General features: G+C 40.9%; 2 protein-coding genes across 3 annotated transcripts in view; both read right to left on the reverse strand.

The window, feature by feature from the left end:
- The window catches only part of LOC310716615 (hemicentin-2), a gene marked incomplete at its 3' end in the record, with an annotated part of 325,208 nt that overhangs the window by 270,458 nt on the left and 38,355 nt on the right, over positions 1 to 16,395 (reverse strand). The window lies entirely within an intron of this gene.
- The window catches only part of trip10a (thyroid hormone receptor interactor 10a), a 30,195-nt gene that overhangs the window by 12,096 nt on the left and 1,704 nt on the right, over positions 1 to 16,395 (reverse strand). For both annotated transcript variants that reach the window (XM_083524486.1, XM_083524487.1), the window contains exons 2-9: positions 9,892 to 10,007; positions 6,068 to 6,124; positions 5,599 to 5,746; positions 4,072 to 4,134; positions 3,567 to 3,671; positions 1,986 to 2,114; positions 1,555 to 1,701; positions 75 to 263 (exon numbers count right to left, since the gene is read on the reverse strand). In XM_083524486.1, coding sequence (XP_083380612.1) covers positions 75 to 263; positions 1,555 to 1,701; positions 1,986 to 2,114; positions 3,567 to 3,671; positions 4,072 to 4,134; positions 5,599 to 5,746; positions 6,068 to 6,124; positions 9,892 to 10,007 — 954 coding nt within the window. The remainder of the gene's footprint in view (positions 1 to 74; positions 264 to 1,554; positions 1,702 to 1,985; positions 2,115 to 3,566; positions 3,672 to 4,071; positions 4,135 to 5,598; positions 5,747 to 6,067; positions 6,125 to 9,891; positions 10,008 to 16,395) is intronic.

The raw sequence follows: 16,395 nt of genomic DNA on the forward strand, positions 1-16,395 counted from the left end.
GAATAAATATAGGAAAAGTATATCACAGCATACGAGCGGGCGCCGAACATCAACACAGATCTGGGTGGTCCTACCTTGCTCTTCTTGCTGAACAGCCAGAAAGGTTTGCTTTTGTTTTTGCCCAGCAGATCCAGAGGGCCTTTAGGTGTACCCAGACTGCTGTCAGAAGAGGCCCGGTTGATGCCTTGACTGTAGTCCTCAAACTCCAGTTCGCCAGGACGCTCAAAACCTGATTTGTGCTGCTCTATAAGAACCATGGAGTCCTGGAAGCACACAGATATTCCCCCAAAGACATTAAAAGGAAAAACTAAAGTCTATTAAACAACTGACCATGAAAGTACTTGGCTTTAGTATTTATATCACATACAGCATAAAAAGGTTAAGTATGATAAGGCTTTAAGCTACCCCTATGCATGCCTTAGATTCAAGTACTGCATGACTACCATCCTTAAAGCAAGAATGGAAAGCAGTTTTAGTGCAAAACACAGATCTGGGAGCCTGCACTTAGATCACAGGTCTCAAAGGATTTTTTTCCTTTTTTCTCTGCATTAAAGGTAATGGCAGTGGTGGCTCAGTGGATAAGGGCTCAGGGCTTCTGAACAAGCAATCAATGTCAGTTTAATTAGATATAGAGATTTGCTTTTTTTTTTTTTTGGAGGGGGGTCCATGCAAATAGGAAATAAAAGAAAATAAATTAAATAAATGGATGAAAGGAAAAGAAAATGAGTAAAAGAAAATGAAAAGATGAATCAAAGAAAGAAAGAAAGAAAGAAAGAAAGAAAGAAAGAAAGAAAGAAAGAAAGAAAGAAAGAAAGAAAGAAAGAAAGAAAGAAAGAAAGAAAGAAAGAAAGAAAGAAAGAAAGAAATAATTCTTTCTTGGCATATCCCAGCGAAGTTAGGAAGCTGGGGTCAGAGCTCAGGGTCAACCATGATCCAGCCCCCCCTGAAGCAGAGAGGGTTAATGGTCTTGCTCAAGGGCCCCAGAGTGGCAGCTTGGCGATACCAGGGCTTCAACCCCCAACCTTTTGATCAGTAACCCCGAGCCCTAACTGCTGAGTTAAGCAGAAATGCTGAGCAGAAATCTCTGAACATCGACAAATTCCCGGAAATTTACAAGGAAGAGCACGACGTGACGATTCCTGCAGCAAACTGACACTCCCTAAAAGTCAACAAAGAATTAAAAAAAAAGGAGGAAAAAGAAGAGAATAAATTATTTATAAAGAAAATGACAGCCAGTATAGGAACGGCATGAAAATCAAATAAAAGTGAAAATGTATGGTTTGGTTCTATGTTATATCCAGTGTAATCAGACTTGTATTTAAAATTGGAATACCATTTGCAGGTTTGCGAGTTGGCGTGATTGAAAATCATAGGTAAAGGTGCGCTGATACTGTGCGACCTTATCAGAGATCTGTTTCAAGATTTTATGAGAAACGTTCTCGTACGACAATCATGCGATTGTGCAGATGAATGGGGAGGACGAGCGGCTGTACTTTGCATAAAGAAGGAGAAACCCGGGTATTTGGCTAATCGAAGTATAAAGGCTACGCTCACGTTCTTCTCGTTAACATTGGTGCCAGCTCTGGTGATGCCCTCCAGACACTTCCCGATGATGGGCATGACTTGTCTTTCCGTATCTCCAAACAGGATGTAGGTTTGTGATAGCTTCCGCACACGCCTTTCGTCCATGTCCTGCAGCTTCTACAAAGCACACACACACACACACACACACACACACACACACACACACACACACACACACACACACACACACACACACACACACACACACACACACACACACACACACACACACACACACACACACACACACACACACTTAAATGTCAGAGAGGTCATATGGAAACTGTCAGGTTTGAAAAAAATATATGCACAGGATCCTGTGAGTGCAGTTGGTGACATAATTACTCAGGAAATGTCTGCGCGCGTGTGTGTGTGTGTGTGTGTGTGGTGATATTGCTTACATTGAATATCTGTGGCATGTCAGCGAAGTAGAAGTGGTTCTGCTCCTTGTTGTATTTCTGCAGCTGGGCAGCGTAGTCATTCTTACACTCTTCTGCTATGTGCATACGCATATGAGCGTGCTGCTTAGCCTAAGCATGCACACACACACACACACACACAGACACAGACACACAGACACAGACACACAGACACACAGACACACAGACACACAGACACACAGACACACAGACACACAGACACAGAGTCTGGTTAGTATAAAACCAGGGAGATGAAACCTGCTCCATAAATTCTGGCGCTGTAAAAATTCAGTTTCTGCAGTAGCCCAGGGGTGTGTGTGCGCTGAGAGCAAACTAGCTGAAAATATATTTTGTTGCTGTTCAAGTTCAAAGGGACGAAACAACAAGCGCAAGAATTAAGGGGTTTAACGAGTGGCCAGGATCAAGACAGGTTGAGCTGGTTTCAATTTTAGGCAAATTACAAACAGCAGCTGGGTAGCAATGACCAATCAGAGTTTTACAGGCAAGTTACAGTAGTCAGAGTGTAAATTAGGTGGTGATGTGGATAATTCATAACCCAGGATGTCAACCCACTTTCTGAAAGCCCCTGGGTTTCTACAGACCCAAGGGAAATACCACCAGAGATGCAGGGTTTTTTTTTTTTTTAGCATAATAAAACAGCAGCCAGCACCACACACAGATGCTTCTGAAAGGATTTATCAGGCACTGCTGATAGTGATTTGGAACCTGGAATTCCTGTAGCGCTAAAGAAAGAGGCCAAAGGGTAGACTTTTGAACTGGAACGCCTGTCCTTGGAGCGACGGGACCATGGAGATATGAGTCATGTAAAACCATTGATGTGAACCAGTCCTGTTACACAGCCTGAACACCTGATGGCCTTAGCATGTGTAAGGGGAGGACTTTCAGGAACTAGTCCATCCCTCTAATCTTCAATCACATGGAAAACATGGTCAAGAATGCATATTGGGTAGAACCCTTTATTAGGAACTGGTTTTTTCTTTTTTTTTTATGTAAATTTGTTAAAAAGAGGATGCTTTTTATTGGGGTCTGACATTAATGAGGCCCTAAGCCACAAATAAACCTGGGGGCCACCAGTACTGTTTATGTCACTGTTATCAGGACATGGGAGGGCACTGTTTGGGTCAATATCCACTGGGAAAATATAAGGGGGAAAAATGTGCTCTAAAAATGGCTATCAGGCTAATAAGGAAAACCAAACTCTTAGTTTTAACCAGAATTGAAAAAATAAAATAAAAAGATGGCAGGAACTGATAGATGATTTCTTAATCTGCATGGATGTACACAATATAAATAGTTTATAGGACTGAAACAAAACACACTTGATCGTGTTATCAAGATCTCGATGTTCATCGTAATAGTTAACGGAGGTGTGTTTACACTAAACCCTGCAGGATGGGAAATCTTCAGTAGTGGTGTTGGGCACTGGTCCAAAGCAAATCATTTAAACAGTTAATAGTAAAACAGAAAAAGTAGATCCCAGAGGAATTGGGTTTAAAGGGAGCCAGAAAGACTTGAACAGAACATTCAGTTGTAAGGAAATACCTTTTCCACATCTGCTTTTGTAGCGTTGATATCCTGATCTGTTTTTTCTGCGTACATTGCAGCCTTCTCCGCCTCCTTCCACTCCCTCTCGAAGCGCTTTTTACTCTAACACACGCACACACACGCACAAATTATATTAGTCAGCTACTTATGAAAGGAAAGACTCACCTGACCGAACACTGTGAAGAGCAGGTAAACAACAACCTCTCTTTCACTCATTTAATACCCTCGTTCTCTCTTTATCTCGCTTACACAAACAAACCTCTGTGCACATGCCGTACGTATGGCGACACTAAAGCACATGTAAACAAACGTGAGCTTTCTGCACTGGTGGTCACTTGTAAATCAGAGGCAAAGCAGGCAGACACTCTCTCCATCTCTCCCTCTCACACACACACACACACACACACACACACACACACACACACACACACACACACACACACACACACACACACATCTGCAGTACTGCCACTTATCTATAGATGAAGACATGTGAACTTACATTGTCGAGCTGCTTGTAGGTGCTCTCCAATGTCTGCTGAGCCTTTTTGGCCTCTGACAGATGCTAAAAACATGCAACAGAAAGGGAAAGAGTTAAGACACCGAGACAACTGTCTAGGTCTAGACGTTACTCTGGTTTGGCCACAAAAAACCCACAAAACCATACATAAAAGATAGTAAAGCGTGCAGAACTAATTCTTCTATACATAAGATTTCTGTATACAAAGACAAAAAAATACAAATAAATAAATACATTTGATGCACACAAAAAACAAAAAAAATGTTAGATAGATAGATAGATAGATAGATAGATAGATAGATAGATAGATAGATAGATAGATAGATAGATAGATAGATAGATAGATAGATAGATAGATAGATAGATAGATAGATAGATAGATAGATAGATAGATCTGCTCAAATATCTAGTCTTAAGGAAGCACATGCATGTTCCTTTTGTTTCTATGCAGTAAACTTAGTAATTTACCGATTGGGATTTAAGTTGACCAAATAATTCTGTATATAAATGTCCAGATGTTCCACTTTATTTTTATTGAAAAATCCTCCCTTAGCATGAATAACAGCTTTACACATTCTTGGCATTGGGACAGTTAGTTTCTCGAAAGATTCAGCTGAAAGACTTTGCAATGCCTCTGTAAAGCCAAATGTGTTCTTGGAGATTTCTTTCTGACCTTGTGATGCAGTTCATCCCAGAGCATTTCAATAGGATTTAGGTGCGGTGGCTGGGCAGGTCATTTCATAATAGATAACACTCCAGCCAATTGTTTGCTCTCTAAATAACGCTTGCTCGGACGTATGCTTCGGCTCATCATCTTTTTTGTCGGTTCAAATGACTCGTAGTCCGGACGGAATCACAGGGTGTCGGAGCATGGAATGGTAGCCATGTTGGTTCGGTTTTCCTTTGACCCGAAATGAGTCTCCCAACCTTCCTGGTCAAAACAACCCCAAACCATTAGGCTTCCACCTCCATGTTTGACTGTGGATGTGAGGCAGTCTGCTAACATCTTCTGTCCTGTTCTTCATCATATGTAATTTCTTCTGTTTGAGACTAAATTGTCACAATTGGACTTGTCATGCACTGTCCAATTCTTGTGTTTTTGCCTTTTACCTACTTTGTTAAATAGAAACAAAATAAACATGCATGTGTTTCAAAAACCATAAGGGACTAGGTGCTTCCAATGTCACTAATTTATGGTTATACCAAAGAATATATAATGATCAAGACACAATATGTGTTTTGGAACAGTTACATTTAGGAGTATGTGCATCTTAATTATTCCTTTTTACTGTTTGCATCAGACATTAATTTATTTATTTGAAAAACAAGTCCCACATGTTCCATAGAGCATATATCCACTGACGGGAAATGGCCAAAGCTTTCTGGATATTACACGAGATTGTGAAACATCAACCCACAATAATCATTCATGCGTCACACTGCCAAATCACTGCTGCCTTGATTTTTTTTAAAGCATGACCCAGTTTTCTCTCTTTCTCTCTCTCTCACCGACTTGCGCTCCAATTTGAGCTCCTGCAGGTATTTGCTGAGCTCGATGCAGATGTTCATCATCATGTTCTCAGCGATCAGCTCCCTCTGTCCTGCATAGTCGTTCATCTCGTTGAGAATGTCCAGAAAAGCCTGGTGGTTCGAAAACCTACAAGAAACGCGAGGCGAAGTGAAATGACTGCAAAGCCCGGTTTCATCTCGGGTCTGAAAATAACACTTTATTTTCATCTGCAACTTCCTTTTGGTTCCCCACCAAAAGGGCTATTAAGTGTACTGTGTTGCTATGCAGCTGTTTGTGTGGGATTGTTAGCGTGAAAGAGGATCTCATTCAGACCCCACAGGTCTTCCTTTTCGCTCACTCGATGAACAAATTGAACCTTTATGCCCAAACCAGTTATTACAACCAGGAGCTTCAATCTTTTTATGCCAAATAGATTTTATTATTATTTGTACCCATTTTGAAAATTACCTGCATTCATGCTCCTCCTTGCTGCCTCGTTTGGGGCTGTACTTCTTTGTTAGGTTCCTGTAAAGATGACGAGCAACATCCTTATAAATGATTGACAATTTTCATTTCCAGTCAAAAAAGCAAGCACTGACATTAATAATACAGTAATGAAAACTGCAATCTTGGCACCACATGAATGCATTCGTTACCTGGTGTTAATTTTCATGGCTATGCCGCGGAGCCTTTCTTCTGTACGCTATGAAACTGTGCTCGCTTTGATTTTATGTCTTGGAAAATGAGTTTCCAGTAAATTGACTCTCAAAATTAAATGAAAGGTTTCAGAGGATTGTATAAGTTGTGATTAATCAAAAGAGACAATTTTTTTATCTAATCACATCACCCAAGCAACAAGTCATATAAAGGCCGGTAAATGAATACCGTATTTTTCGGACTATAAGCCGCTACTTTTTTCCCCACGTTTTTGAACCCCGTGGCTTAAACAACGAAGCGGCTTATTTATGAATTTTTCCTGTTTTTTTTCCGGTTTCACAAACTTCAATCCAAAAAACTGAACCCCATAACATTAGACCAATGAAATTTCCGAACGGAAATAAAAAAAAAAAAAAAGAACCGCGAGATATAGTTGTGAAAGGAAGGAGGAAGACAGTAAACAATGACTTTTTTGGTAGGCTACTGTTTAGATACAAGCCGTTGTAGCGCGTTGAGTCTGGGTCAAGGGAGAGCTCGCTAACTCCAGTTACAACAGAAATCATATAAGCACAGACAGGTTTCCAAAACTCGTGCTTTTTTTATTTTTGTTTTGGGCAACAGCGTTACGAGTTAGTCAAAGAAACTTAGAAATGAGAATCAGACAATAATAAGGACATATTCCTCGGTCTAGCACACAATGACGCTCTGCTCTTAAAGTCCACAAACTTTTGTTCATATAAAGTTTATTTGCTTTTCGTTTGAACATAAGTCTTAAGGTTATTAATAAGCTAGTGTTCTCCGAAACGCTGAAAAAAAATTACATATATAGGATCAAAATGTATAATGTTTAACAATACCGATGCCATCATTCGCCACAGCTCCTCATTAAATTGTCTGTCAAATCAAATCCGTCCAGCACTCTAGAATCTGAAATGTCCCGCCCGCATGGCTTTGTGGCACCAGGCCCGAACGAGCGACAATGTTACGAAGAAGCAACGATCAACCAAGACTTAGCCCATCATGTTGGGCAAGTTAAACTCAATTGGCAAAAGGGGAAGGGCAATTCGATAACCAACATATTTAATACAATGTGCATTTAATAACAAGTACGTTCAAAAAAAGCATTGTTAAAAGGATTTCCTTGGTCATTGCATAATTCCAGCACACAATAACACACTCTAGACTGCGCACCCTTGGGGTAGCGATTGTTACAATGCGCTTGCAACTTGAGACTCCATCTGTAAATGTTAAACGAGCGTCCCAAACCAAAAAACCCTCGCATCAGCAGGCCAGTCTTGGATTATGTAAGTACGTGTACGACCTGATAAAGCTTAAAACAATAATCTAACACTCCATTGCATTGACCTGTTTTACAAAAACAATGCAGAAAAATTACATCTACACAATAATACGATATTGTCCTTCGTATTAGCAGTGCATTACTACAGTATTGTTATGCAAATATTATAGACATATACTCCATAGCTTATAAAGCATCATAAATGCCTTGTAAGGTGCTATATAAAATGTTTATTGTGAATTACACTGACCAGTCACAACTTTATAACCACCGGTCAGTCATAACATTATGACCACCTGCCTAATATTGAGTTCATCCCCCTTTTCCTGTCAAAACAGTCTGACCTATCGTTTATTAACAGCATGAACTTCTTTAGCAGTTTGAGCTACAGGAGCTCGTCTGTTGGATCGGACCACACGGACCAGCCTTTGCTCTTCACGTACATCAATGAGCCTCGTTCGCCCACGACCCTGTCGCCGGTTCACCACTGTTTCTTTCTTGGAGCCCTTTTAATGGATTCTGACCACTGCAGACCAGGAACATCTTACAAGAGCTGCAGTTTTGGAGACACTCTGACCCAGTCGTCTAGACATCACTGTTTGTCAAACTTGCTCAAATCCCTACGCGCGCCCATTTTTCCTGCTTCTAACACGTCAACAAAGAGAACAAAACGTTCACTTGATGCCAAAAAAATATCTCCACACACTAACAGGTGCCATGAAGAAGAGATAATCAGAAAAAAAGCTAACTGTATCTCTGCTCTGTTTTTAAGCCAATCACCTCAAAACCCTTACAGAAAGGTTACTTGTTTTTTTATGAAAGATCATGTGAGGCTTCCCTGATAAATGATGACTAAATGAAATCAGTAAAATATGAATTTTGACACAAAAGAATAGAATTGTGTTTTGAGGATTTAAGAACTGGCTGGAGGGCAGCATTGGGGGAGGGGGGTGTGCAGCGATCAGCTCACAGCTCCAGGGGGTTTGTGTGGAGTTTTACGTGTTATTTTTAATTTTTTGCATTAAGTTTCCTCTCGCCTCCTAGAGAACGTGTCAGTGGGTAGACAGGCTAAACTGTTCATATTGGTGTAAAAGTGTAGTGTGAAGGATGTATTTCTGCCTCACACCCGGTGCTCACGGGAAAAGCTCTGGAGCCACCCTGCCTGGGATTTACTGATGAAGGAAAGATGACTCGAGGTCGCAGAGGAAACGTTTCTCTGGAACATTGGCAATAAAGTGAGGTAGTATTCCAAACTGCACAATTGCAGCTCCTGCTTGTAAATTATGGATAGTTTCGAGTGGCTTCCTGGAATGAGGAGGACTTTGGGCTATTTGGTTTATCAGTAACAATTTCAGTGTTATTAACTTAAAAAAAAAGAGAGAACGAGTGCACGAGAGAGCAAGAGGAACTGGCAAAATGTTAATAACAAGATTTAAAGCACAACATATAAGCCGGTGTTCATTAATAAGTAAAACAGTGTAACTGTTGGCAAACTGCTGTGGTAAAAGAGGAATAAAATACTTCCTGGTGTGCTGTATGGCATCATAATATAAAACAATCTACTTTGGAGTTGTATTGGTGCACACACACACACACACACACACACACACACACACGTGACATGTTGTGGTTTGTACTTTACAATTTACAATCGTTGATATTACCTTTCTATCAATCCACACACAAATACAAACAAAGCGCACGGAGAACACGTGACATCTTTGCCCCAGATGTCCTCCAAGTTCTGTTTATTTTTCAGTGGAAAGTGCTAAGGAACAGTTAAGAAGAAGAAAAAAAAAGAAAAGAAAAAAAAAAAGGGAAAAAAAAAAGTTCCTTCCAATCCTCTTTTACTTTCCTCAACCGCATCTGCCCCGTCATGTGACAGTCTGCTCCCACTTCCTCTCTTCAGACGGAAGACCCAGGGGACAGGAAGAGCCACGTGAAGCAGCACAGCGATAGAGGCAGAAATTTGAGAATTTAAAAAAAAAAAGAAGAGAAAGTGAGAAACCCAGCAATGGAAGAGAGAGAGAAAATTAAGAGTGAAAGTGAGAGGTCAGATATGACAAGAAAAAGAGACACTAAGAGGAGAGAGAGAGAGAGAGAGAGAGAGAGAGAGAGAGAGAGAAAGAGACAGAGAAAAAGGGAGAGGAAAACTAGAAGGAAAAAGAGCACGAGTTTGAGACCAGACAAGTTCTGTTCTGCTCCAAATCAGTCATGAGTCCCACGTCATTTCACAATCAGCTATAATTGTTCCCAACAAACACGTCCAAACACACACACACAAACACACGGCATTCACCCGTAGGAACTAGTTAGATAAGAGTGTGGATCTCACCGTAGCTGTTTGGCGTAGCTTTGCTCGATCTCTGTGCGCTCCTTCACAAACTTTATGTATTTGTCCACCAGGTCCAGGCCTGACTGTGTGTGCTTCTCTAGGACATCATTTTGGTCCTGCGGAGAGAATAAAACACTCGCTGTCAGACATGCTTCAGTGAAGCGACACAGAGATACAAAAGATTGCGCGATGGTGACTGTGTGCGGATCCGGCGTCCAGGGACGTCAATTGAATGACGTTCTTGCGACAAAGGAATAGCGGCGCTACTGATCCTTCAAGCTGTGATACGGAGAGGAGTTCACGGCTGTTTGAAATAATATATACACACACACACAAATAGCAAAAGCTGCACAGAGTTAAAAAAAAAAATATAAAAAAATTTAAAACTCGGACAGTCTGGATCGGGGTTTCTTACAGTGGGTTCATGTGCATCATCATATGTGTTTCACTGGCCCTATCAGATTACTTCGAGATCCAAATCTCAATTAGATTTAATCTTTTTCCAGAGCAGGAACAAATTGAAGCGTGGCACTGTGGTGCACACCCACAGGTCCTCGCCAATCGTTTTGCTTCTCTTTTGCATAAAGTTAAAATGCGTCTCCCGCTCACATTAAGGCAATAAATAAGACTGTAAATGTGATTTTATTTCGTCACGTGTAACTGCTCGCTTGTAAGTCTCTCTTGATAAGGAAAACTTCCGAATGTCATAAATGTAAATGTCTCCCATAAGCTGTTGTCACAAAGCTGGACACACACAATTGTATAAAATGTCTTTATGCAGTATTCTTACAATTTCCCTTTTCTGTTCCTTTGAAGCTCAAACACTGTTCTGGCATAACAATGCTTCTGTACACAAAACAAGCTCTGTGAACATATGGGTTGGAGAGACAGAACTCGAACGTCCTGCACACAGCTCTGGCCTTGACCCCATTGAGCACCTTTGGAAAGACCTGTAAGCTTGCCAGATAACCTCTTGTGGTTTTGCATCTGAATGACCACAAACCCACAGAGCCATGACCCAAAATCTAGTGTAAAGTCTTGCCAGATGAGTGGAACTTATGATAATAGGAACAACTCCAGAATAACGGCATGTGCAGATGGTCTCCGAGTTACAGTATAGTTTACAGAATATCATACTGAAAATTGCTCGGTTTCGCTAAAATGACGTACTGTAATTTGTTAAATTAACAAACAAATTACAGTAAACAACCCTATACAGATCACAAGACTTTTGGGTAGGCCATGGGTCGACTAAAAGGTACTGCGGGGTCATCGGCATGCGTCTACATCGTAAGTCTGGGACTACCTGTATTTTTGAACATACCGTGCTTGTGGATATCTGCTGCGAATACTGTTTATGAAGATACAACGCAATAGCAGGCATCTGCGCTTTATATTTACTAAACTACTGAAAGGAAAAACAGAAGTGCCAATGTGAGCAGCTTCACTCTGTGTGAAATGTGCTTCGTCAGCGATTCTAAAGTTTGCGTCGGAACTTTTAAACTGTTGTGAAATCAATATGGCTGAATTATGAATTATTACATATGACCATGCACGATACTGATCACTGATCATATAACCCCAATCTTATCATCAACTACAAACTACTGCTTCTTACTTACAAAACACCAAATGGTTTGGCTCCCAATTATCTTTCCAGTCTACTAACATGCTACAATCCGTCACGCTCCCTGAGATCTCAAAACTCAGGACTTCTAGTAGTTCCTAGAATAGCAAAGTCCACTAAAGGCGGTAGATCATTTTCACATTTAGCTCCTAAACTCTATAATAGTCTTCCTGACAGTGTTCGGGGTTCAGATACACTCACCCAGTTTAAGTGCAGAATAAAAACATATCTTTTTAGCAAAGCCTACACATAACATACGTCTCACATCATAACCTTGTGCTCCAGAACATCTGAGCACATGCACATTATCAACTTGTGCTGTTAATATCATGAACAGCAGCTACGCTAATTTTTCTCCACTGCTTCTCTTTCTCTCCCCATCCCGAGGCATCCTGGGGTTGCTCCAGCCCCAGTCACGTCCCACCTTATGAAGATTGTGGACCTTTAAAGAAGTAGATGCCGCAAACATCCCGAACCATCTAGAGACGTACCAGCACCATTGGAAGTTTTAACATTGGAGCTCTTTGAGTGTTTAAAGGCTCTGGCATGGAGAAGCTGGTGTTGGATTTGTGATGATCGCAAATGTTGAGCTATTTTATGAGTTGCTCAGTAGCACTCAGTTTTATATCCACAATGACTGTAAAAGACTGTGGCAAACATTACTTATAATCTTACATTCCATTGCTCATGTTAGTTCTCACTCTTTCCTGTGTTCTGTATTGTTTAAAGAATATAATCACACTCTTGATGTCACCCAAATGAGGATTGGTTCCCCTTTTGAGTCTGGTTCCTCTCAAGGTTTTTCCCCATAACACCTAAGGGAGTTCTTCCTTGCCACAGTCATCATGGCTGCAAATCAGGGATAAATAGACATTGTTCACCTTAACTCGTAAATTCTGTAAAGCTGCTTTGAGACAATGTCTGTTGTGAAAAGCGCTATAGAAATAAACTTGACTTGATCACATCCTCAGATTATTGCCTGAAATTAAATTTCTTTATAGCCTCTAATAGCTTCATATGATGCGCACAGACACTGATTTAATTGTTGTTTTTAATGATCATTTTGTATACAACTTGGCGTTTCCATAATAGGTTAATCACCTGGGCAAAATTCTGGCTGTCCACCTCAGAAACTCACTAAGCGTCCGAGATTTATATGTACACTTTTTCCGGTCATAAGTTTCTTAGTTCTGGAGGGTTGTAATCCGTTTCTCAGAAACTTTGCTGTGAAAGTAGCAGATTATTGGCCACTTTAACTGCCGAACAGGAGTTTCGCTCTTGAACAGGAAGTGGAGGCCTGTCCTGAGAAATGGGTTATAATTTCACTGGCGTTTCAAACAAAATAAGAAACTGAAAAGAAATTGAAACCGCTCGGAAAATTCAAATGATGTGTAGGCAAGAGGAAACAATCAGTGGAGGCATTGAGAAAAATATGTTCTTCAGTCTTGGAGGGGAATCTAATGTCTAATGCAAACAAGCTGGAATACGGAGGGTTTTCCAAGGGTTCTTTACATTTATTTAAAAGGTTTCACTTCCTCAAAAACGTTCAGAGAAACACTGATCTACTTAGAACCTTCAAAAAGTCGGTCAACCAAGGGATCTTTAAGGGTTTGGGTTAATTCTAATCCCAGGATCGTTGTTTTTGCCAAACATGGTTGTTCAACAATTCTCAGAAACTTGTTGAACATGCTAAGAAAAATGTGTTAGTGATGATGTGTGTTGTTTTATCTGCCTCTGCCCCGGGCCCTACATTCCTCAGATTCTCAGCATGTTGGTAACCCTTGACCCTCAGCTATTTTATCAGAGGGAGGCCTTCCTGACGAGGGTAACCTGGGCCCTGTTGCAGAGCAGCAGCAGAGTTGAAAAGCACTAAGGCCCAGTCATTTCTCTCGCCTGGGACACAGGAAGTAGCAGTCTTCCTTGTTTCCTGCTGTATATCAACATGGTTCGTAGAAATATGAATGTCACGCCATGTTATTTCCTACAATGAAGAAAAACAGGCTAAACAAAAACCTGGAGGGAAGGATGGATAATCCTTGTTTAGCAAACAAGTTCAAACAGCACTTTCCTTCTCCATACTGACCAAAAAAAAAAAAAAAACTCAACTGAGACAGAAGAGTACTGCTCTCCATCGTGCTCTGGTTTTTCTGCCCTTGTTTTGGATAGCGTGTTGCTGTGAGTGCTTCGAGTGCAGGCATGCCTAGACGTGAGTGATGAGATCAAGAAACTCTTCCCAACACACACACCCATACGCGCACACAGGACTCACTACAAACGGGAGGGGAAAGGTTCAGGAGTAAATTCCTAACAAGCTGGTCCATGCCTTAAACACCTCCTTCTTCTGGCCACCTCAAAATGGAGTCAATAAACAGAACTACATAACAAATAAAGAATTCATGGCCCAAACACACACCGCAAACCCACTCAGAAATCAAAAACTTTAGTGCTTTGCATCAAACACGTCACATGAGGCAAATTAAAAAAGAGAATGGCAGGCACCATTTCACTGCATTCACTGCCTTGTCCTTCATCCCTCCTCATAGTTTCGTTTTGACCCGGTCATTGTCTGGTCCCTCCCTAGCTTAAGAAAAACCACAGAGTGATGAGTGTTTCACACCAAGTCCTGCTCTGGCACATCATTCCGAACCGAAGAGCTGGCAAATGCCTCGTCCATCAGTCATGCGGCTTTCACGCCTCAATAAACAGCCTACTGTGATCCATTTTTTAAAACAACATCAACACAAATAGACACACAGGCCGACCGAGAGAGAGAGCAGAACAACACTAACACGCATACTTTACATAATGGAGGAGCAGGCACAAGTCCAGGGCTGCTATAAATAGCCAAACGGATCAACAGAGAAACATTGGACACGTGCCAAGGAGTAGTCAGGCCTTAATGACTAAACGAAAAACCCGAAGCGATCGGACGAAACATTGCTTAGACACTGGGGTCGAGCGATTCGTGCCACTGACTCACACGAGGTGCTCTGGGAGACGCGTATAGGATGCGGCGTAGAAACGCGAGCACGATCTCCAGTTAAAGCGAAAAATAGTGGCACACTGATCTCAATACCATTATTAATAAAAAAATTAAAAAAAACATTCAAATTATCGGCGTGACTGTCCAGGGTTGGTCAGGATATAATTGTACAGGTTATAATTCAAACACACCCACACACACAAAAAAAAAAAAAAAAAAAAAAAAAAAAAAAAAAAAACAGAGCATCTGTATCTGTATGACTAAACATTTCATTCTCTACTTCTTTGCACCTCAACCAATTTGTATATTATTTTATTTTTCTTACAAATCTGAAGTTCAGTCAGTAACCCTGCATTTGTTTTGCAACCAAACTATTCCAACATTACTGAGAAAATGACGCTTATTTGTTCTCATTAAACATATGATGTGTCGTGAAACTATTATTATTGGTCATGTATTATATTACTATTGTTTCTCCACATGCGGGTTATATTACGGACGAGAAAGAGTAACGTAGCAACTGAGACCAACAAACACTGAGAGAGGAACCTGATGAACCTGGTGAAGCATCTCCGTCCTTGATAGCACCCTAATACTCTTCCTACATTCACCCCTATTCACACCACCATTCCCACTCACCAGGTCAACACTCAACAAACACGTATGGATGTGGATTTATTGAGGTGAACAGCATTATACTGTAACCTACATAATAAGAACAGATCGTGAAAAACATATCTGATATGGACTGCACTGAAAACCTTTAAGTCATTAAAAAGCTTGGTAAATAATGCTACAATACAATAAATACCACGTTTATTAATATATAATACATCTTTAAAATACCCATGCAAAATCAACTAAACAAAAACCTTTTGCAAAGAAAATCGAAATCCAAACCAACAAGTATGGATTACGCTTTCTATTTGATATTAAGGCGATATTAACTTCGGAAATTAACGCTAAGCCTGTAATGCTAAGGCTCGAATCGCATGCTTATGTATCATTGTATGCAGTAAGCAGATCGATACTATTGAATTTCTTTTTTTTTAATCCTATCTCGGTAAGCTCCGCCCACAATTCACACAAGGGTTGAAACTACCCTTAATTAAGCACCCGAGATAACGTGTTGGCGTAAACCGATAGACGCTTCCACACAATGCTTCAGAATCAACAAATTATAATTGCTAGTGTGAGGAATCCATTCCAGCTGGATTCTTCACGTGAAGAAGAGAGTCGGAGAGTCAGAATGCCACCTCGCCGGTAAAGAGGTCAAATTAATGATTGCGTTACGGAAACAAAATCTCTATAAGGGTTTCTCAAAACCCCAAAATTTTGTACAGCTCCACTTGGAAACCTGATGGACAAGGATGTTGTGGCTCTGAAGTACCGCCCAGGGAACGTCACTTTAATCCTGCAGATGTGTACAAGATATGCAGACAAGTATGTCAACAATGCAGCACTGCCGTCTCTGAACGTGTGAAGAGAACCCAGGCGTTAAATAAACACCAGACACTGAATATACTGGTGATTAGACATGCTTAAACAAATTTTTTTTTTGGGATATGAAATTCAGTCAACACAGGTGAAAGAAACACATCTCTCTTTCTCTGGGGGGAAAAAACTGCAGCGTAACACCAAGTAAACCCGCAGGGACCTGGACTGGATGATTGGCCACAAAAATTAGGACAAAACTAATTAGGCTGGCGCAGCAGGCCGCATGATGGAAAGGGGACATAGGACTGAAACCCTGAGGGATCCAGTGTAACGGGGTCAGAATCGCTTCACTCATTTCTCTCTGATGCTCCACTTTTATACTGGAGATGTTCAACCGTGTATACATTTGAATCATGGAAAACAGCCGAGGTCACCGGTGAAGCTCACACTCGTGTCA

Source organism: Silurus aristotelis, assembly GCF_946808225.1.
Source record: "Silurus aristotelis genome assembly, chromosome: 21".
NCBI lineage: Eukaryota > Metazoa > Chordata > Actinopteri > Siluriformes > Siluridae > Silurus > Silurus aristotelis.